The following is a 23,016-nucleotide window of genomic DNA, read 5'->3' on the forward strand; positions in this document are numbered from 1 at the left end:
CTATTATTGACTTTTTTAGGTGGCCAAAATGCATTTTACAGCTTTTACAAAATGCTTTTCCCTTTTGCTCCAAACAGGAGGCGTGGCACCCGACATCTACCATGCTGTATGTAAACACAGCGAGTATGGGTAAGTAACACATACAAACCCCACCTCAAAAGATCTGAACTACCTCTTTAAAATAAAAAAAAACCTTCCGAAAGTGTCATCAAAAACCAAAACACTGACGTTAAAGCTGTAAACCCCTTTGCAGTTTTATGCATTAAAGGAAGAAATTTTCAAAAACAACAAAAACAGCCAAAAGATTCAGGGTTTGAAGAGTAAAATAACCAAAATCTAAGATGTCAAATATAACCCTGAAGCAAAAAGAGAGGAGAACTGGATTTGAACTCCAAGTCTGGGGTAAAACCGAATCCTAAAGTCTCCACAAACAATGACACCTTCTGCTGTCATGTGACTGAAATACAACCCGTAAACAGATACATACACCTGCAGTCAAACAAGAAGGCATGTTTTGACACACAAAGAAAATAACAAAAACTGATGAAGTCATCAGAATCACAGGCACCATGATCTGATCAATACCATTATTATTCATCAAGCCCTTCCTGCTGATGAACCTGATCCACACCTCCTGAGAGAAAGCCATTTTCTCTCCACCGCTGTAGTAGACAGGGTGTAAACCATCTGTCAGAGCTCTACAGATGAATGGAGCAGGGAGGAGGCTATATATGTGTCTGTGTGCCTAAAATGAATTCAATATGGCATGCCTTCTTTCCCACCTCTCTTTTTATGGAGGCGAACGTGGAGCGGTGGATGGACCCTCGAGTGCATCGGCACATGTTGCAGCAAACAAGAGCTTTAGAAAGGACATCAGTCTGCTGGTAATAATCCCCAACCCCTCAGGCTTTTTTCATGCAATCAGCCGGCAATGCTACGATAAGGAGCAGGCATATTTCACATAATCAATGGCACCAAGCCTCAGACACCTGAGCGACATGCTGGAGGAGTAGGAACAATAGAGCATCACTGTAGCTTTGGTATTTTCACAGTTAAAAGAAAACTGATGCAGGATTCAATGAAATAATAGGAAGAGGGGCATGCTCTGCAAACAAAACAAGGATGTCTTGTTTTTTTTCTCAGTTGGTTTGCTGCATAAAATCCGTTCAGGGGGAATGTGGGTCTGCAGCAGCAAGCAGGTGCCGAGTGGTGGCTGTATCAAAGGGGGCGTGCTGCTGAGAAGCACTGAGATCGTACAAGCGGGGCGTTTGTAGCACATGGCCACCACACATACTGTATGGGCCCTGGGGTGGTAGCAGCATCAAGACTGCTCTGTCGTACTCACCTAACATCTGACTGAAGAGCAGCTGCTCCAGGTCGCCCAGCACTGTCACCACCAGCTCTGGGTCCACCTTCAGGAAGGGTTTGTCTCCCCCTTCCTCCCCCTGGCCTTTGGAGCCGGACTCCCCTCCGGCTCCGGCTCCCTGCTTCTTAGCAGCCTTTGCTTTGCTGGAGAGGATCTCGTCATCTGACTTCCCGTCCTCAGGTGCCTTGCTCAGGGGCTTCACCTCAGCAAACGGAGCACGAGGTATACGGCTCTGTTTGCCCAGAGCAGATGGAGCAGCCAGAGGGCTGAAGGGCTTGGGTTTGCCCTGGAACAGCGAGTGTTCAGATTTGGATAGGTTTCTTGAGAGCGGGGCACCCCCTCCGGCACTGCTGCCACCCCCTGCTGTCTTTGGCTTGCCCGTCTTGGTCTGGCCCGCTCCGGGCTTGGCCATGTCATCACACCACTTGGGCTCATAAAGGTGCAACTTCTTCTCAGCATCAGTGAGCACAGCCAGGTTTGTCATAGACCTCTGCTTGCGGAGATTGGAGGGCACTGGTATCCTGCCCTCAGAGCTGCCCGCCCGGTACACCTTCAGTTCACTCCTCTGTGTGCTCTGGGGCACTCCAGACTTGGCCCTCTTAGCTGCCATACCAACTCCTTTGCCATCTGCTTGGCCGTATGCCTTTGTGCTATCCGTCCTTTCCATCTTCAAATCTCCTTCTCTGCCTTTCACACTATTTCCAAGCATGCCTCCTGCATGAGACCATATAGAAAAGCATCAGCAAGGGAGAAAACAGGCTTCCGTATCAAACCCTTTTTCTTGTGGAAAACCATACATACAAAAATGCCTCCTTTAAGGCAGTCCTGCAGCCTCCTCTTCCTTCCCCTCCGTCTCTTTCTCTCCCTCTTTCCTCCTGACAGGCTGCTGCAGTTGCAGCTGTTGCAGTGCTGCCCAGGCACTCCCTTTCTCTCCTTCCTTCCCTCCCGTCCTCCTTTCCTCTGATTTTTTTTCCACACTCCTCCCTTCAGCACAGCCTCCTGCCGCTGAACCGCGCAGCAGCGGAATGACAGCGGCAGCGGACGCAAAAAAACACTCCCTCCTCCCCCTGCTTTCTGCTGCCTCTCCCTCGCCTCCGACTCCCCTCCCATCCTCCCTCCTCCTCCTCCTCCTTCCTCTTTTTCCCCCTTCATTTAAAGATGCTACGCCGTGTCTCAGCTGAATATGCGAAAAGCAAAAGAGCGATGGGAAACGATCATCTGTGGCTTTTAAACCCAGGCACCATTCTCCTCTTTACACACGCTTTCCCACCATATCCTCTGATTCCTTTGTTCTTCCCCTCCCCCTCCCACCCTCACCTCCAGTGCTCCCTGTTCAATACACTCAACATGATGCATGATTTGTGATGGTAGTGGACGTGTTATTAATGTGAATGCATACATGTTTAGATATGTAATTAGAGAGCATAGCATAAATTATCAGCCCACACAATGCAACAACTGGAGCATCCAGATTATCTCTTGATCCTGTCTGAGCTTCCTTACCATATCAGTTCCAGATTAACAGCTGCATAAATCATATGCTAAAAATCAGCAGAGTGTCATCCTGCTATTAATGGATTCTTCTTGTATAATATCATTAATGATGACATGGATGTTAAATTGGAAGGGTTACTTTTGAAACATATCTCACTCCAGATCACTGAAGACATGCCCTAAAATGAAATCTGTACCATTTTTCATTGGATTACTCAAACTAAGTAACATATTCTAAATACTCTGGATTACTTTTGGGATACTTCAAAGTCTTCCTGCTGAGCTGATTTGACTGGGTCTTATATGTACTATACATGCCAAAAACATACAACAGTTTCCCAGCTGTGCATCTCCTCTGCCATTGTCGTGTGGCAGGTGCACTGTGCACACCTTTTTCAAGCATGCCTCACATGAATTTTAAACCGTGTCCTGACTGCAAGTGAGTGACACCTTCTTCCTACTATGCACCATGGGCATGGAACAATCTTCAATAAGGTCTAAAATAAGAAACACATATGATCCAATAATGACTTTGAGGGCATCATTAAGAATGTGGTGATAGCAACATGCTGATGAGACATTCAAAACTAACCAAGAAATTGGCAGACACGCCCTTAAATTCAAAGCTCCCTCTGACTGGAATAATTTGCTGACCAACAGAAGAACAGCTGACTCACTGCCTCTCTTTAAAAACTTATTATCTAAAAACATTATGTTACTGTTTGTGATGTTAATGTCTTCCTGTCCTCTTGTATTGTAAGGCCTGCTACTACTATTGTTGTTATTATTATCATATTGATGCTCCAGGTGTCTTGTGGCATATACATCCCTTTTATTGTGTGTGGGTATTGCGGTCTTATGGGAATGATGTCGGGGTGGGTCGGTAAATGAGAGCCATGTATGTATGATTTATGTTGTCCACTGTAATGAAGCATGTTGTGTGTTTTGTGTGGGACCCCCTCGAAAACGAGATGGTTCATCTCAAGGAGCTATCCACTAATAAACCTTCTACCCCATGTGCTTGTTTTTCTTGAGAGGCCACTGTGTTTGAAAGGTTGTTTTATTGTGGATGTTTGTATTATATGTTGTATTTGTTGCATTTTTAATGTGTTTTGATTGGATGCTACCTCAGCCAGGTCTCGCCCTTAAAGGAGATTTTTAGTTTCAATGGGACCTCCTCTTTAATAAAGGTAAAAAATAAAAAACAAAAATACTTCTGTTACATCATGTAAACAAACCACATACGTTAGCTCTCAGCTGTGCGCTCAACTGGAGATGCAACCACTTAAAACATGGTCAAGTACTTTCCATCTTTCTACATTTGTATGCAGAAAACACACATTTTATACTGTAATATTTAGCGGAAAAGTACTTGAAATAACCTTGAAGCTCTCATTCGTACAAGGATGAATGAGTCAGTTGGGTCTTGCCATTGTGCGTCGGTGTTCTTATATTTTTACATGTTCTTGTGTATCTTATGTATTTTATGGTGTGGTTTTTTGGCTGTAATTTTTTTGTGTGCTGCTGTCTTGGCCAGGTCATCCTCATAAAAGAGATCACTGATCTCAACGGGACTTTCCTTGTTAAATATGGGTTGAATTAAATAAAAAATAAATAAAATTAGCCCTCGTGATTTCCAAGAAACTTTCTAATTCCTTGCGACCTCCCTCCAGTTTCAGTTGGAAAATCCCATTAAAAAATGCAATCAAACTGACACTCACTTGCGTTGCATTCAGCTGGGACATGATGTTGGAGCAAATAAAACAAAACAAAAAAGTAATCCTCTCAATAATCTATTTCCAATTCTATAATACAGTAATTGTATTCAGAATACCACCTATTTAAACTGTAGCTGCAACTTTAACGAGTGCAGTGACTCAAATTTTGTATTTTAAATATGTAATTTAGTTACTTGTATTCCCTTACCTCCCAAACCTGATACTGAGATGTTTGTGAAAACTGTTTAACCAACAAAAATGATTGTACAGTTTTGTCCACTGCTTGACAAAAAAAATAAAAAAGAAAACTTGGCTTAAAATCCCCAAAGTGTATCGGCCAAATGACTTCACTCCAGCAGACTGAGCGAGCGACAAGATGTGCCAGTGTAAGCAAGGAACACACCCAAAACCACACTTTGGAAATGTCGTCTCGTCAGTGTAAGACACATGTACACACACACGCGCGACTGTGTTAAATTGAAAATCCAGTCACATTGTTTTCAGGCAGGGTCTTTTTTTTCTTCTTCTCTGCAAACATATGAGTGTAATCATCTTTCTAAGATATTCCACACAGTCGTCTCTCCAGAGGATTGAGGAGGCTCTGCAGCGCTCACATGCAGCGCTGCTCCATGGAAACCACCCTCTCTCACTGCCTGCATGTCATCTGCACCAGACCTCTGCACAAACACAGCTGCCAAAAATACATCCACCTTTTCCATAAACTGCTGTGATGCAACCCTCGTGTTGTTATGATGTGCTCATCAAATAATATTTCTTGTTTAACCAGCGCTGGTGATTAAGTTCCTCTTTTCCGCAACACAGCTCTGAATGCAAGTGTGCTAGCTGGTGCTGATCCTCTGGATATGATTGACCTGTTAGCTACAATGCCCAGAGGGTACCGCTCTAACTCTCACAATAGGTTTGCACCACACTCCACTGCTTTTTTTATTTGGCTTTCAGGGCACCTGGGGTGGCTCACGGACCAGTGAGGTCGTTTGATCTGGCAATTAGTTTGTGGAAACAATGTCACATCTTGTTCCTCCTCATCACGAGTTCCTGCTGACTCCAGACCACCGGCTGTGACCTCACTCCCATGATACATTGAATAGCTTATTTCTTTTTAAGGGGTGGGAATTTTTTTTTTAATGAATCATAAGATAACAAATTCCTACATGCCAAATTTATTGCAAGCCTTTGATGTTATCGTGGGACATCTATGCAAAAATCCTCCTATCAGGGGTTAAAGGAATATTTCACCAAAAACAATATAAACTGTATCTAGCCTGCCTTGGATCAAACCCTAAGCCAAACCATTTTTGGTAAACCATTGCTAAACAAATCATTTCCTATGAAGGAAAGTTTTCAGACTCTTTGTAAAAACTCTTTTGCCGGCTTTCATTTGGACTCCTTCAAAGTCAGTTTGCACTGATATGCTTTTATTTATAAAGTCCTCTGTTATCCTTAATGCCAAAACTTAGTCTGGGACCAGAGAGTCTAGGGAGGTGAGTGCTATAAACAATTTATATAGCTTTTAACTATTCCTTTAAAAGGACAGTTCACCCCCAAATCAAAAATACATATTTTTCCTCTAACCTGTAGTGCTGCTTAGGAGTCTAGATTGTTGTGTCATGAGTTGTCAAGTGTTGGAGATATCAGCTGTAGAGATGTCGGCCTTCTCTTAAATATAACAGAACTAGATGGCACTCAGCTTGTGGTGCTCAAAGTGCCAAAAAAAATAAATTTGAAAAAATCAGCAGCGATGTCTCGGTCAAGATAACGTGACCCGGTAACTCAAGATAATCCACAGACTTTGTTGTGGCTGTGAAGTCACCCATTGGTATGTGGACTCCCTTTTTGAAGCCTCAACTTTGGCATTTTAGCCGTTGCTAACTTGGATTTTTGGAACCAAAAGTGACTGTAATTAAATGAGAGGGTGGAGCTGTGGAGGAGCGAGGGGTGGATCTGACTCAGAGACTTTAACACCATCTCGCTCAAGCAGCCCCGCCCTTAAATGTACGTAACTTCAAGCCTAAGTAAAATGTAAATGGGTGAGTTATAACAAATTTCATCCCTTGTGCAGTTGTCATAAATGTTGAAATTAGCTGTAGAGACCAAAACCGTTTTGTGTACCAGGCTGTAGACATGGTCATTTCTGCTGTAGAGTTGGGCATTTTAACATGGGGGTATAATGTGGATCAAGCAGTTTCTGGAGCCAGCCTCAAGTGGTCATTAGAGGAAGTGCAGTTTTTGGCACTTAAGCACTGCCTTCATTTTTCACCCCCAAAGGTTGACCCTTGGTTGTGATTACTTTTATGTAGGTACTTTTTTTCTTTATACTGAACTATACCCACCAGCAGTATCACTGTGTAAAAGAAAGCACGCATCTACTGCTAGCTCACCTAGCACCACTGAGCTAGCTAACATTACTGATGAGCCAGGGAGGATGCCATTAATGTTTACATCTTGAGCTGTCATGAGCACGAGCCTCTTGTTCATGAGTACTGTACATGCACACATCCTTCTGCGCAGTGATACAGTTGATAAATGTAGTTCAGTAGAAAGACAATAGTTCCTACTAGGGCTGCCACTAACGATTATTTTCATTGTCAACTAATCTGTCGATTATTTCTTCGATTAGCCGACTAATCATTTCATCGAAAAATGTGTTAAAATGTTGAAAAATGCCGCTCTGTCTCGCCCAAACCCCAAAATTACGTCATTTAGTGTCTTGTTTCGTACTCACGCCAAAGTGTTCTAGTTCACTGTCACGGGAGAGTGCGTAAAGCTGCCAATATTTGAACGTAAGAAGCTGCAGTAAGAGTACTTTGGGGCACTTTTATAGTACTTTTCTATGAGAAATGACTCAAACCGATTAGTCGACTACTAAAATAGTCACCGATTATTTTAATAGTCGATTAGTCATCGATTAGTCGACTAATCGTTGCAGCCCTAGTTCCTACATGAAACTGCTCACATCAAAGTCTGTGGATTATCATGAGTAACTGGGTCATGATTTCTGGAAAGAGACACTGATGTTAAGTTTTTCAAATGCATTTTTTTGGCGCTTTGAGCACCACAAGCTGAGTGCCATCTAGTTCCATTATACTGGAGAGAAGGCAGACATCTATACGGCTGATATCTCCAACACTCTGCAGCTCACACCAAAACAATCTAGACTGATAGAAAGCACTACAGGTAAGAGGAAAAATATGTGTTTTGGATTTTGCGGTGAACTGTCCCTTTAAGCCCATATTTTAACATCCAGATTTTAGTGATCCCATGATGTTTCTTTAGAGCTACCATCAAGCGGAGATTTTGTTTTTCAGTGAAATGTCCCAACAACAACTACAGGACAAACTTCTGCAGATAAAACAAAGAAACTCTCAGTTGTCACCACTCCTCAGGAGAGGGGCTGGGCGGAGCTTCATCTTTCATTTGGTCTCTTTCACATCTGGGTCTGATTCTCACTCTTTCACCGGCCATCTGAGTAATTGTGTGTGTGTTTATGTGTGTGCATGGTATGACAGCACAGTTACACAGCTGTCTATTACGTATATATTTCCCTGGACAGCACATGTAATCATTTTGGGGCTGCTCAGCTGCGATAATGCTGTGGATTTAAAAACCTCCACATGTGCTCAGAGGGGAAAACCACAGAGAGCCTGAATTTAAATGGGCACGCAGTCACATGACGATCGAAGCACGGTGTTAAAGGCTCACGTGAAGATTGGCGTTATGTCATGTGGTAATTATTGTAAGATAAAAGCCCCTAAATAGAGATCTAATGGAATCATTTTGCTTACTGGAATGTGAGCGGCCTGAGGGATGAAGACCGACCTGAACAGTTGTGAGGGTTTCTACATGTGCTGAGCAAACATCATCTATTCATGGTAAACTCAAGCTGCCGTAGACGATACAAAAAAGTAAAACCATCTTGTTTAAACATCACCAGAGTGATTAATTTGCTGTTTTTTTATGGATCCTGGAGCAGTGAGTCTCCCTCCTGTGAAACTTTAGCCGATTTAAAGTAAGATTTCTCACCAGAGATCCTCACCGAGCTTCAGTTTCTGCAGATGTTTCCTACTGGATGGAACCGTCATTAGAAACAAGCCCTATTTTTCATCTTCCAGCTAACTTGTAGTTGAGGCCAGATGACAACGTACAAAGACACATCTCTCTGCTCTACAGTCAAAAACAGAATTTAAGCGTCCCTCAGGCCCGTCCAGTGGGGACGGGAGGAACTCCCGGACAGGAGGTGAAAGCCGATCCTCCCATCAAACCACTCAATCTCTCAGTCCTGCATCTGTCCACCCTCAGCTGAAGACCACTCAGTCTCTGGTCTTGTCTGTCCCTGAGGAGCCTGGCTGGAGGCTCTCACCCCCTCAGACTCATTATGATAATTAAGGAGACAGTTAAAGGGATTTATAATAGCCTGGAGCAATTATATGAGGTCGTTGTCTAACGATTCTGCATGTTGGTTGATCAGAAGCAGCGAAGATATCAGACGTTTTCGCCAAAATGACTCAGGCTGGTAACTTGGGTTTTAAACACGGTGCTGCTGCCATTTAATTAGTTGCACTACCAATTTAAAAGAGAACAGGGAGATAATTGCCCAGTTTAAACAGACAGATGCTAATTGCTAACAGGTAGTGTTTTAGCTCAGATTCCTTACAAAATAAAAAAAATAAAAAAGGCATTTAATTATAATGCCAGTTTCTAAATTTGTTTTCATATCAAACTTTAATTTTCATATTTTCCTTTTAGCCACACTGGCAGCTCTATGGATGGATCAGTCTTTTGACGAGTCCAACACTTTTATCCAGACTGAAATATCTCCACAAATACTGGATGGATTGAACTTTGGTGGATACATTAACGGTACCCAGAGGTGGAGCTGGACAATATATTGATATTAGATCAATCATGATATGAAGTATTGTCTTAGATTACAGCCATGTATGAGAAGGAAGCGTTGGAGGGTCACAATTCATGATATTCCATCTCATCCAATCCTCAAGCCGCATTCGTTGACCTGATGAGTGTTTGCCCATGAACCACAGGTCAGTCAAACAATCATCAAGCCTGTTACATTTGTTACCTGTGGACAACGACATCATTCATTTGCCTGTGCTGTAACGCCCTGCTGTATTCATTTTCAATATAAATTCTGAACTTTAAAATCTGGACTCTGCCTGTGCTTGTCTATACGTGAATCCTGTGAGTGGGATTCAAGTTCCCCAGCCAGAGCAAATTGTTTTCACCTACAATATCATCCCAATATTGACATTTGGGCCGCGACTAATGATTTTTTTCATTGTTGAATGAAATGCAGACTATTTATTTTAAAATATCGATTAGTTGTTTAGTGGTTAGCATTGTTACTTCACCTGGTTCAATCCCAGGATTGGGGAGCCCGTCTGTGTGGAGTTTGCATGTTCTCTCTGTGTCAGAGTGGGTTTCCTCTGGGTACTCCGGCTTCCTCCCACAGTCCAAAGACATGCAGGTTAATTGGTGACTCTAAATTGGCCGTAAGTGTGAACGTGAGTGTGAATAGTTTTCTGTCTCTATATGTCAGCTCTGTGATAGTCTAGTGACCTGTCCAGGGTGTACCCTGCCTCAGCTGGGATAGGCTCCAGCCCCCCCCTGCGACCCTCAAGAGGATAAGCAGTTATGAAAATGGATGGATGGATAGTTGTTTAGTCTATAAAATGTTCAGAGGTAAATGTGTACCTACAGAAACAGCAAGCTCTGCGTCCATGGCGACCGCTCCACCCAAAACGCCGTCTCGTCAACATGAAAAACATGGACAACAACACAACTTACAAGCGTTGTGCATCCACCAGCACACCTTCCACTCTTCACGACAGGAAAAAAAGGGCATTAGCGGCAACATTTTTATACTCCAAAAGAAGTCCAGTCAAGACATGTCTGCAGTTCGAAATGGTAAGTCTTAACACTTAAGTTAACGGTAATTCACGTTATAACATTACCCAACTCTAACGTTATCCCCTTTATGTAGAGTTGCAACTTCCGCGAAAATCTTGTCAAACTGCTCTTCTGAAAGATCCATGTTGTTTACCGCCGTTTGGTTCGAGTTGCAGGTAGGAGTGTAACACTGGGGGCACCGCATGAAGTGAAGGGGGTGAGCGATCCCCGAGGCCCCTGCACTTCCTTTAGTCGAAAAACTACCGGGCAGTGCCTCCAGAGGTAAAGGAAAAAAAAAAAAACCCAAATCATTATTATTTTTTTTACCGATAGATTTCCAGGATGATTAATTTATAACTCACCTGTTTACATTTTAGCGAGGCTTAAAGTTAATTAAGGGCAAGGCTGCTTTGAGTGACAGGCTGTCTGCTGATAGTTTCCTCTGCTTCTCAGTCACATCCACCCCTCCCTCCTCTACAGTGTAAGCCTCTGGCTAAAACATGGTCACTTCTGGCTCGGTGACAACCAAGATGTCGAACTGCAGACTTCAAAACAGGAGTCCACAAACCAATGGGTGACGTCATGGTAGCTACGTCCATTATTATTAAAGTCTATGGTCTCAGCTCAGCCTCACAGAGCTGCGAGTGTGGCTGCAGACTCCATTAGCTGGTGTTTGACAGGTGCATTTCAGTTATTTGGTCTGAGGTCTGGAAAGAACTTGATTTTTTCTCCAACAGTGAGTCAAATAAAGTTTAATGATGAGGCTTGTGGAAAAATATCTACCAATCCATAAATGTGAACTCAGATAACAAACATGTTTAAGTATTAATTCTGTTCTGTGGTCACAGCTGTTTAACCCCTGAGTCAATAGCGTCTGCTTACTTACTTAAATCAATATCACTTATTTACAGCAGATCTTTAATTATGTAATCTCTCTCTAATTGGAACTAATTGATTGAACTGTTGTGGTCGTATCTGCTAATGGTGAATTACATTCACTCTGCAAGATATTCAGAGATCCCTAAAATAATGAAATATTGACCAAATACAGTGTGTGTGTGTGTGTGTGTGTGTGTGTGTGTGTGTGTGCATGTGTGTGTGTTTGTGTACACACGTCGTCATGTTTGTGTGTGTGAGTCTCTAAGCAACATGATGTTTGAGCTGCAGAGTTGTTTCAGGTCAAAACAAACAACATTCAACTTTTAATGTTTTATGCTGCACTGACAGAAATGACGTACATGTAATCACGATGGCACACCGGAGACAGAGAATCACTGAGGAAACAGCTCAGCATTAACAGTGCCGTGTGATTTGAGAAAAGTGTTTTCTGCCAAGGATTTTTGTTTTCCCACACGCACATAAAGAAAGAAGCAAAGCACTTCAGGAAATCCTGATACACATAACAGGTGGTACGTACAGCATGAAGCTCTCGTTGTTGAGTTGGCAGCGGCTCTGGTGAGAACAACTGCCACGCTGAACAGAGTCCAGTGTCAACACTCAGCCACATTACAGCTTGGGTGTTACAGGATGCAATATAATACAATTGGAAAAACTGGGTTTTGCATAACTAACTGGATGAACTCTGTGAACTGAGCAAAAAAGTTTATTTTTCCCAACATTTAAGTAACTCTTTCTGACACTGTAGAGAAAGAACAAATACCTCTAAAGGACAGAGGGTGAATTCAATTATAAGTCGATGAAGTGATTAAACTTTATGGACAGTCTGCTCATTCTAAGATCCTTAATGATGTCAGATATCAGCCTGCTTCATTAATGAGCATCAGAGTTTCTGCTCATTGGCAGATACACAGCAGTTGTTCCCAACTACTTTGGCTTGTGACCCCTTAAAAGATTTGTGCAACCTCTCGTCACCGTCTGCATATGTCTGAGCTGCAGGCACTTCATTTTTATAAGCATTTTGGGGTGATTTTGCGCTTTAATTGGAGAGTTGACAGGAAAGACATGACAGGAAACACCTCCAGCTGGACACAAACTAGGGATGCTGTATTAAATGGTCTGTGTGTTAACTCTGAGGGCTCTGACACACCAAGCTGACGCTTCATCGTTAACGTCTGGCCGTCAGTGAGCATCTATCCCCCTTGTTTTTGCAATGTGTGCCATACTGTTGACACTAATTGGCCCTTGTTGGTTGTTTTCGGCTGATTCAGCATGTTGAATCAGTGGCGGAGCCCATCGGTAAGTGAAATCATTCTGGCTGACAGTTTAGCTCAGTGCACGAAAAGAGAAACTGAATTGAGGAAAGTAAACAACTACAAGTAAGAGGACGTGAGTCAAAACAAACGTGTTATATGAGGTATGTTTTTGCATTCATTCATTCTCCGTAATCACTTATCCTGCTGGAGGTTGGAGCCTATCCCAGGTGACACCTGGCGAGAGGCGGGGTACAAGTTACATGAGGGTACACCGGGGTAAGTTAAAGTTGAGAGAAATGACAAATGCCTTTTAACCTAGCTCCAAAATCCGTCCTGTCGGTCTTCCAGTTTCTCTTTCTGAATGATGAATACAGACAACAGTTGCCTGCTGGTATGGAGAGTTATTACATTTCATGTAGCCGTGGAACTTTCGCACAAGTTGGCCATAGGCTGTAGTCTTTGCAGAATTGGTTTAAGTGCAACTTTTTGGATGAGACATGGGCGGCGCAACAGTTGGATTTCGCTACCACTAATTCTTTGATGTTGGTTTGGTGTGTCTGGGCCTTTATGCCACCAAGGTGCCCTGAGTTTTAAGCAGTTCAGCCAAAAAGTGATTTTTGTTTCTCATATTAATTCACTTGAATATTTTCTAGAGGCCTCAAGTAGACGAATTTTCAGTATTTCAAAAGAAAAGAAACAAAAAATCTAGGATCGTGTTTTTTCTTTCATGTCTAGTCAACTTCTTTGGATCAGTCCAAACAACTGGATTAAGAACAACTGGTTTAGAGCATCAGGTGTGTCTATAGTTCCTGTATGAAAAGATCAGAGGGAGGAGATTCACAGACACTCACCGAGATCGTCACAGCAGACCTCCATGGAGTCCGAGGAACAGTCACTAAGATCATCGAGGGTGGGGTCTGTGACCTCATGGACCTGAAACCTTTAGGAAATGAAAGAAACAAAAAACAGGTTCAATGCTGCATCATATTCGATGTGTCCTAAAAATACACTGCAGTCTGTGAATGCCGCTCATCTTCCCATCTTAAAGAGGTGAAACACTGCCCTCACCTGAACCTGAAGGGAGCAACAGTGGCCATGTTGACTCTTCCTGGCTCACTCATCCTGCGTGGCATGTTGAATGTCGGTTGAGGAGACTTTGATTTGTTGCCGGACGCGTCTCTTTCAGGAGCTCCCAGGTGCTGGTTGGAGATGTTCCTTGTCTCTTTCTGGATGTTTCCCATTCCAGCTGAGGACACCCCTGGTATCTCATTCCCATTTGCTCCTTTATTATAAAGGAGACGTCCTCTTCCCTGGCTTAAGTGAACATTAGCAGAGAGCCGACACAAGGCGTCATCCTCATCTTCGTTGTCCACACTCCTCATACGATATTTCCCAAAGGTCCAGTTTTTGTTGGTGTTTCGTCTTAACTGGAGGTCTCGCAAAGCCTTCTGGGTCATCGTGCTGGCACGGAGGTCCAGCGTGTCTTTGGAGCGTCGGACCTCCCTCTTTGGTATCTGAGGGCTGCTGTACGCAGAGCATGTGCCATCAGTTCGTTCTGTAGCTGCTGGGCCTCTGTGAGAATACATGCCAGCTTTTTGCTGCAGCAGGTGGTTCTTTAAAGCTGCACCTCTCAGCAGCTCCGCAGGACCCGAGGACACAGAGGATGAAGAATAGGAGGGCCGTCGCTTGGCCGCATGCTGATACTGCAGTGTGGGGTTGGAGGGGCTGCTGTACTGTTGTTTGGGATCCATCTTGGAGAGAGGCATCATGCTTCGAGGTAAAGGCAGAGTGGAGCTGACACCTGCGTCGCTCTGAGTCTGGGATATGACTTTGATATTCACTCCACCGCTCATGGTTGATGACAGTCACTGGGCTGACGTCTGGAGAGGACAGAAAAAGACACAAATTCTTAGAATACACATTTCTTGTGCTTCTAAAATGATATATCACCATAAAAACAGTAAGCTTCAAAGAAACTGCACGTTTATAATTCAGAGCAAGACCATAAAAAGTAAAAGCTGCAGACCAGAACTACAGCTACAGTACAAGTAAAGATTCATAGCAGTGTTCTCTATGCAACATCCTGAATAATGAAATACATGAAACAATGACAGAGACAAGGTTGAAACATGTTTCAAGGATTTAGTTTTACTCAAAGAATGTCCAAAACAGATAGAAGTGTTAGAAATAGAAGATGCAGCAAGTATCTGCACACTAAATATAACTCCCAAACCTCATTAAACTCAACAGGAAACATTCAACTCTCTTCTTCAGACAAATGGCTGACATAAAAGAACAAGGTACAGCATATAGAGTAGAAAGAAAAGTGTTGACTTGAAATCTGGACTCGGCTAAAACAACAGCAAACTTTGAAAATACACCCTCCTCCTGCAGCTCTCCCCTCTTTGTCTTAAGCTCCTCCCACCAGACAACCACGAGCATATGCCATCATGCAGTTATCCACCGTTTCCCGTGCGTCAATGCATTTAATTTCATTTTAATGTAGCATTAGACACAGCTCACACGCTCGGCCAATTCTTGTCCTGCTCTTTTCTCTCTCCGTTTATCAGACCACAGATGAGACAAGAATTAGCAAGCTAATGCTAGCCACGCCATGGCCACTCTACCTCCATTCATGTCTACACATCTACCCCATCAATTCTCGTTCCCTGCTGCTGTGGAGCACTTTGCCAGGAGGAGAGCAGGCAGCAATTCTGGAGATGGACCTTTGGTCAACAGCTGTAACGGCTCATATTCGGCCAGCACAGACGCCCCTGTTCAGGGTTTCCCAGCGGGCTGAAGGCCAGCGGCACAACTGGACAAACTGTGAGCAACAGCAACAGAAAGTTTGCAAATCTGGCAGTGAGTCAGGGCAGTTAGAGCAGTGGCTAAACTACAAGCAACATTTTCGTTCCACCTCTGAAACCCTTCCCCAATATTGGTACATTTTTTATTTCATTATTGTAAGACTCTTTTTTAGACTTAATTTTTGATATGTCCATCTTCCTTTTTTGGGTTGCTTTACAGTGGAGGCAGTTGTTGCTGATACTTGAGTTGCAGCTACCTCTGCAGGATTCTCCACCACTGTATCAGGTTTTCACCATCTGAAGGGACTGCATGCACATCTGCATTTGTAGAACAGCCAATAGGAACGCCCTCTCAATTCAGTTCAATAAGCTTTATTGGCATGACAGTATTAGTACAGTCTCCCTGAAATGACCTGTGATTGGCCAAAGTCTCCCGTCATGGCCTAAATTTTCTAAAGCTTAAAACACAGAGTCAATAGAGGGTGCAAAAGTCTAGTGTTCTCTTACTTCACTTTAATTACAATATACTCAAAGTTTATTACAGGATTTTTTTTTTTTACACAATGATGACAAAATAAACTGCCTACCCCAGCTTTAATGGCAATGTTGTGATCAAACTATTAACCAGAACCATCCAGCGCTTAAAAGAGAACACTCAAGATGAATTCTTAAAACTATTCTCAAAATAACCACATTGGTCATATGTAAAATTGACAGACTGATTCATGAACACTTAACATTCACAGCATTATGCAAACATCTTTTGTTCTACTCAAGAACTCTTAATTTACAGTAAATTATTGGCAAATCCTCGACCTTCCCAAAATGGAGGTTTTAAAATTAAAAGAAAAAGTTTGACATTTTGGTAAACCCTCTTGTTCTGTTCTTGGCAAGGGTTAGATGAGAAGACTGATAGTCACATGTGTAAGAGGGATATCACTTTTCTCATCTAACTTTTGGCAAGAAAGAGAAAAAGTGTATTTTCCAAACTGGAATTAAAGGAAAAGTTTGACAAACACTAGAAACAGCCGACATGCTTACATCATCGTTTGGAGTTACCTCTTGAATATAAGTGGATCTTTGAGTTACTGCCAATTCTACATATTGAATCCATCCTACTGAAATATAATAAGAAGAGGTTGATTAAAAAAAAAAAAAAATAACCAAGGTGTTGAAACTTAATGTGTGAATCAAAAAGGCCAGCACTGTATGTTAGGTGTGAGTGTGACTGTGGTGTGCACATGTCTATATAAAGCACTTGTCAGAGCGAGGCTGTGGACATCGATCCTCTCTGTGTGCTGCATGATGGATAACAAGCTTTCATTGAATATTTATACAGTAGAAAATACTGTAAAACAGCTGTGCATTCCAGGGTGTCTGCCTCACAGAGAGAAGCTCTCTCACCACAGAGGTACTGACTAAATGTGAATGTACGCCAGTGGGAAAGAAGAAAGAGGAGAGGATGGTTTGAGGGGAAGGAGCGTTATACCATTATGTATCAGTTTCAACATCAAAGTAGCCTAAAGGTCTGAGAACCAGACGAGTCATCGCTTCAGATTCCTCAAGTGGGAGAAACACTGACATAGAGAAAGTGAATGAAACTCTTGAGCACTTCTGGTTGCAGTCAGAAGTGAAGAAGTGAAACAGCTGATCTGACAAATCAAAAGGTTAAATAAGGATTAAAAGAAACTAAAATCTGCATTATGTTGTATTTAAAATAAGATTAAGAATAATCAAACGCCGCCACTAAAATCAATCAAAGCATCAGTTGCTTCTAAAAAAGGCACCATATGTTTTAACAGCTTTTCCTAATGTATTCCCGGTCCTCTAGCCACAACCTCCAGTGTGAGGCGTGCTGTGAAAGCCAGTGGCAGACTGACACCACTTGGCACATGCAGCAGGAGAACGGCTCCTTTCAGGCCGTGCCAAGACCGGCTGTCCCCACCACGGCCCTGCAGACTGCACCTCTCATCCAAAGAGGCAAGGGTGGGGGCTCCATTAGTAACCCCAACTCCATCCCTCCATCCCTTCTTACCTTCATGCTAAAGCTGACAATAGTGTAAGATGACCATAAACTAAACTATTAGTAACAATGTCTAATACTTTATCGGAATATATTCACCAGCTAACGAAGACCATTCCCACTTAATTCATATTCAGCATTTTGAAACAGAATTTCTCTGAAAAACATCTCAACAAATCCTAGTGATCGATTCAGATTTACTCCTCCATACATTTTTACATTCTTTACATTATCAGTGTATAATGTCCTCAGTTTGATACTCTAATGCTGATCCATTTAAGCTTTTGTTACTTTAAGGTTCTTGGCTGCACACTTCTGGGACTCTAAAGCCACTTTCCTTTTAGACATGGTAAATGGACTGCACTTGTATAGCGTTTTTCTAGTCTTTCAACCACTTTAAGCGCTTTTACACTACATGTCACATACACCCATTCACACACACAGTCACACACTGGTGGTCGACGCTACCATACAAGGTGCCACCTTCATTGCTGTATCCAGTTCTCCGAGCAGGAGGGTGTCCAAACCTTTCAAGACATTCATGGTGCTTTCACACCTGCCCTCTTTGGTTTGGATCAGTTGAACTCAAGATCGTTTGCCCCCCAAGTGTGATTTGTTTGGGCAGGTGTGAACACAGCAATCACACTCAGGTGCGCACCAAAACAACCGCACTGAGACCTTCTTGAAGAGGTGGTCTCGGGCCAGTTACAACTGAACTCTGGTGCGGTTCATTTGTGGTGAGAACGTGTTCTGACCTGGATCTGAACCAACTGCAGTCACATGACACATTGTTTGGGTTGAACATGAGCATGTTACAGTCCTGGAGGATTATTAATGTGCACCTCCTCCTGTACTGCCTTAATATGCACATTCAGCACATCCAATGCATCAAAACATTGTTTTCTAGTTGGAGCCGTGCCTCGTTTTCAAACTGTATGGTTTGACTAAAATGAACAATGACAGCAATATAGTCCACGATGAGCAGCGCTAAAATCAACCTGCGTAGTTGTCCCTCTATTGTGACATTAGAAAGTGTCACATTTATCTTGCAAGTGTTCTCTTCTTCTACGTTTTGTTTACTTCCTGGATTTTTCCCACATGGAAATCCTGACCAATCAAAAGCAGCTTTCTCACACAATGCATTTGATCTGGTCCGCTTGTAAATGCTGCTGTGAGAACACGAACCAACTCTAGGCAGCTATGCAACTTTCTAACAACATCAGTCTCTGATTCAGACCAAAGCAAGACAACTCTAGGTCCGAAAGCACCCTACAAAAAGGTAGCAACTGGGTGCCAGAATGTGAGCAGCACACATCCGAGAGGAAGCTTCAAAAATTGCAGACATGGTGCAGAAAAAACACAAATATGGTGAGGCAAAAGGCCAAGTGGACAAAGCTCGTTCCAAAACGAAAGTGAATCTGGGGTTGGCTTTCACTTTCACTGGAAACACAGTAACCTACAATTCCAGCAAAACACACCTTTAAAAAGGTGAGTATTTGCACTTTACTCTGTTTTATGTAGTTGTAATAATCACTGGGTTTTGGATTGGGCATAACAATTAATTGAGATAATATCTGGCAGATGAATCAACAACAAAAAAATACTGTTAAGTAGATTAATGTAAAGACTACAACAGAATAAAGTTAAAAACACAGAGGGAGATTCTTAAGCTTGTTCCACGCTCTGAAGAGCACAATAATTAACAAGGATAACTGGAAAAGTTGAAGTTACTGGGGATTCTTCGAATGGAGATTAGTCTATAAAGATTATGTCTGAATAACTAAAACAATTACTTAAGCAGAAATTCATATTAAAATTAATATTACAATATAATCCCTTAATATGACAATAATGTTACTGCTAATTTTATCTATGTTCATGTGAAACCTTCTGTAAGTCTGTAGTGCTTAGAGAGGATTCCTCCTCTGTTGCATTTCTTGTTGTTTCTCCCATTTCTTTTCATATCTCTCCTCCTCACATCTTATTTATAAAGAGAAGTGAAGCCTTGAAATGTGCACGACAAACACTGACTCATAGATGCTCTCATGTAAATAACACAAGTGTGTGCAAGTAACACAGCAGGAAACTGACATGGTGCATTTAAGGAAATACAGTTGGAATCAAATGCCAAATACGAATACAAATATTCTTCCAATATCGATACACAGTATGGACACGCATGCAAATTCAGATATTGAGCGACTAAAGCATCAGGGGTGAATGAGGCAGGATGTTTCGTCTTACCTGAGTGAATACATGTCCAATATTAGTGAATCCTCAGCACAGAGACAATAAGAAGACAACAGAGCAGTGCAGTGCAGTGCAGTGCAGACTTGCCTGCTCTCCACAGAGACGAGCTACTCTTAACAGTATGATGCAGTTTACAGTAATACAATTTAGACCCACGTGCTGCTTAAAGTGAGTGGGGGCAAATCAATGCTGGACGTCGACAAGCCAGTGAGAGCTGAAGGGAAACTACATGTCTTCACATCTACAGCCCTACATACTTCTCTAGTGTCACACACACACACACACACACACACTTCACCATTATGAACAAATGTATTAGTGACTCATATTTCGATCTTTCTCTGGTGACATCATGCTTTGTTTCTCCCCCAGGGGCTCTTGTCTGAATGTGACTTTGAGCTCCTTTTTAACATGCCAGTCTTTCAGCCTGCCATCATCAAAGTATCCAGCCTGCCAGCGGTGCAAGGAGCTAAAACTGCCCCAGACCTCCAAACCTATAATCAGCCCAAGGGCCAAACTAAAGATACTCTACAGACCAACAACATGTCGACACAGGATCACTTTCCTTTGGTGAAGCCTCTTCATTGCAGTGCCAAAGGGTCTGATAATGCATTCATAAGACACCAGAGGAATCTATTTTTCTAAATGCTATTAATCAAAAGTGACAGAAAATAAATGACTGTCTTAAAATAGTTGACCAAATCTGGAAATGATCCTCATTCAGTGGATCATTTTAGGGCTTATGGTGCCTTCTGTAATTACTGTTTTGTCAAATGTCATCTTGCAGCCCAGCAGCCAGAAGAAGATGTTGGCATGGTAGGTTTCTGCAAACTACAAATACGGTACATTTGCACATTTCATACGTATCATAACATTTCTTATGTAATATATTGAATGAGTGTCACCTAGTTGCCAATCTTTGTTGGTTCAAGACCATCAAACAACTAAACTGGATGTTTAAGTGAGTCAGTGCTGTGTTTCCATTGGCTTTTTTAATGCACAAAATGTGGGTGTTTTGTAGCAACCTGTCAGTGCCCTCCATCTGCTTTTTAAGCACTCTTCATGGGTGTTCTGAAGTGACCTGCAGTGCCTTCCACCTGCTTTCTGAGCTCTATTCTTGGGTGATATTGTAGCGACCCGCCTGTGTTTTTCCATCGGCTTTTTAGACTCTATCCGTGGGTGTTTTGTAGCAACCTGTCTGTTTTACCATCAGCTTTTTAAGCTGCATTTATCAGTATATTGTAGCAGCTCATCTCTATTTTTCCATCTGCTTTTTAGGCTCTATTCATATTTTTTTTCTAGCAACCCATTGGTGTTTCCAACGGCTTTTTAGACTCAATTCATAGATGTTTTGTAGGGACCAGTCTGTGTTCTTCCATCGGTTTTTTAGGCTTTAGTTGTGAGTGTTTTGTGGCAACCTGTCTGTGTTTTACCATAGGCTTTTTATGCTTTATTTTTTCAGTATATTGTAGCAACGTGTCAGTATTTTTCCATCGGCTTTTTAGGCTCTAGTTGTGGGTGTTTTGTAGTGACCTGTCTGTGTTTTAGCATGGGCTTTTTAGGCTCTATTTGTCAGCTTATTGTAGCAACTCGTTATTTTTCCATCTGCTTTTTAGGCTATTTTGTAGCAACCCACTGGTATTTCCAACGGCTTTTTGGCCTCGATTCGCAGGTGTTTTGTAGTGACACGTCTGTGTTTTTCCATCTGCTTTTTGGAATCTATTTGTGGGTGTTTTGTAGCAACCTGTCTGTGTTGTACCATCTGCTTTTTAAGCTCTTTTTTCAGTGTGTCGTAACCACCCATCTGTATTTTCCTTTGGCCTTTTAGGCTCAATTTGTAGGTGTTTTGTAGCCACTTGTCTGTTTTACCATCTGCTTCTTAAGATCTATTCATGGGTATTTCGTAGCAACCCGTCATTCTGTTTCCCACGGCTTTTTAGGCTCAATTCATCAGTGCTTTGCTTTTCCATCAGTTTTTTAGGCTCCAATCGTGAGTGTTTTGTAGCCACGCTTGTGTTTTTTAAATTGGCTTTTTAGGCTCCAAACATGGGTGTTCTAGAGCGACCCCTCAGAGGAAAGAGTGCCAAGAAAAGCTGTTGCGTTTTAACAAGACATAGCTACTTTTCCTGGCAGGACTGTGCCCCCAATACCAGGTATTTTAAGTCACAACATGATCTTTTCCTACCCATAACTTAATGTTTTTTTATGCCTAAACCTAACCACAAGTTAACCACAAGATTGTTGAAATGTAAAGATTTAACATACCTGCTACATCATTAAGTACAAATGTAATGTATGATGCCACATTTTTTCTGGCGATTGAGACGTATCTTGTGAGGTGTCACCTCATAAAACTGTGAATGTTTCCTTTCCCTTGCAGATACTCCACAGAGCTGATTTTGACCCTGCTGCTTCAGTCTCTTCGTGTTCCACTTTCTTTCCATTCCAGCTGAGCGACAATAGATAATAGAGTTGAACGAGTGCATCATTATCTACATAATTCAATTTTCTCAAGACTGTCATACTATCTAGATTTACAAGAGGCCTGATCTAATTCTTATATATAGCACTCAGTCCCAGATTCCTGATTTTCACTGCTTCCTCATGTGTCCCAGCTTTGTCAGAGAGGAATTCTGTTGGGGGCAAACATGAAGTGAGGTCAGCTCACAGTGTCTCAAAAAAGGTGCACGCAAAAAGCACACAAAAGACACATTCACATGCACAAATGAACATGCAAGTGGACAGAAGTGAAGCATGGCTCTTCTTACATTTGGCTGGAGGCACACTGTGCGGTGACACCAGTCCAGACTTTGTGTTACTATTGTTTGTGGCAGCTGAAAGCTACACTCTGTGTTTAATGTTTCCCTCCAGCACCACAGTTTTTCAGCTATTTTGTACACTTTGACAACAGATCAGTTAGAAATGCAAAGCTTGGTGGTATACCATGTCTTTTCTCTTTTGTTTTCTTTTATCCATCTTTTTAAATAGTCAGTGAAATTCTCTTCTCATCCTCTTCACCTTCTACTAATACAACTACGTCGCCTTCTTCTGCTGGTTAATGGTGGGTGGAAAGTGGCATTTAAGGTGCATTACTGCCCACCTTTATGGGCGTATGGGTGGTTTAATTATATGGAGGATTTATCAAACATTTATTACATGTCTATTGAGGAACTGGAATGTGAAAAACTAACAACAAATGTGTGTGTAGAGGAGCAGAGTCCTGCCCAAAGTAAAACTCAGTACGGACACGGACAAGAGGACAAAACAGCATGCCCAAAAA

The 23,016-nt window shown here is 42.3% G+C and overlaps 1 protein-coding gene across 8 annotated transcripts in view; it reads right to left on the minus strand.

The window, feature by feature from the left end:
* nav1b (neuron navigator 1b) overlaps positions 1 to 23,016 on the minus strand; it is a 155,416-nt gene that overhangs the window by 77,657 nt on the left and 54,743 nt on the right. For 5 of the 8 annotated variants that reach the window (XM_049591141.1, XM_049591112.1, XM_049591121.1 and 2 more), the window contains exons 2-3: positions 13,725 to 14,536; positions 13,508 to 13,596 (exon numbers count right to left, since the gene is read on the minus strand). In XM_049591141.1, coding sequence (XP_049447098.1) covers positions 13,508 to 13,596; positions 13,725 to 14,509 — 874 coding nt within the window. In that variant the 5' untranslated portion in view covers positions 14,510 to 14,536. Of the gene's footprint in view, positions 1 to 1,345; positions 2,372 to 13,507; positions 13,597 to 13,724; positions 14,537 to 23,016 lie in introns of those variants that run through there. The other 3 variants (XM_049591150.1, XM_049591132.1, XM_049591162.1) reach the window with 3 other exon arrangements.

This window comes from Epinephelus fuscoguttatus, linkage group LG1 (assembly GCF_011397635.1).
Source record: "Epinephelus fuscoguttatus linkage group LG1, E.fuscoguttatus.final_Chr_v1".
Lineage (NCBI taxonomy): Eukaryota > Metazoa > Chordata > Actinopteri > Perciformes > Serranidae > Epinephelus > Epinephelus fuscoguttatus.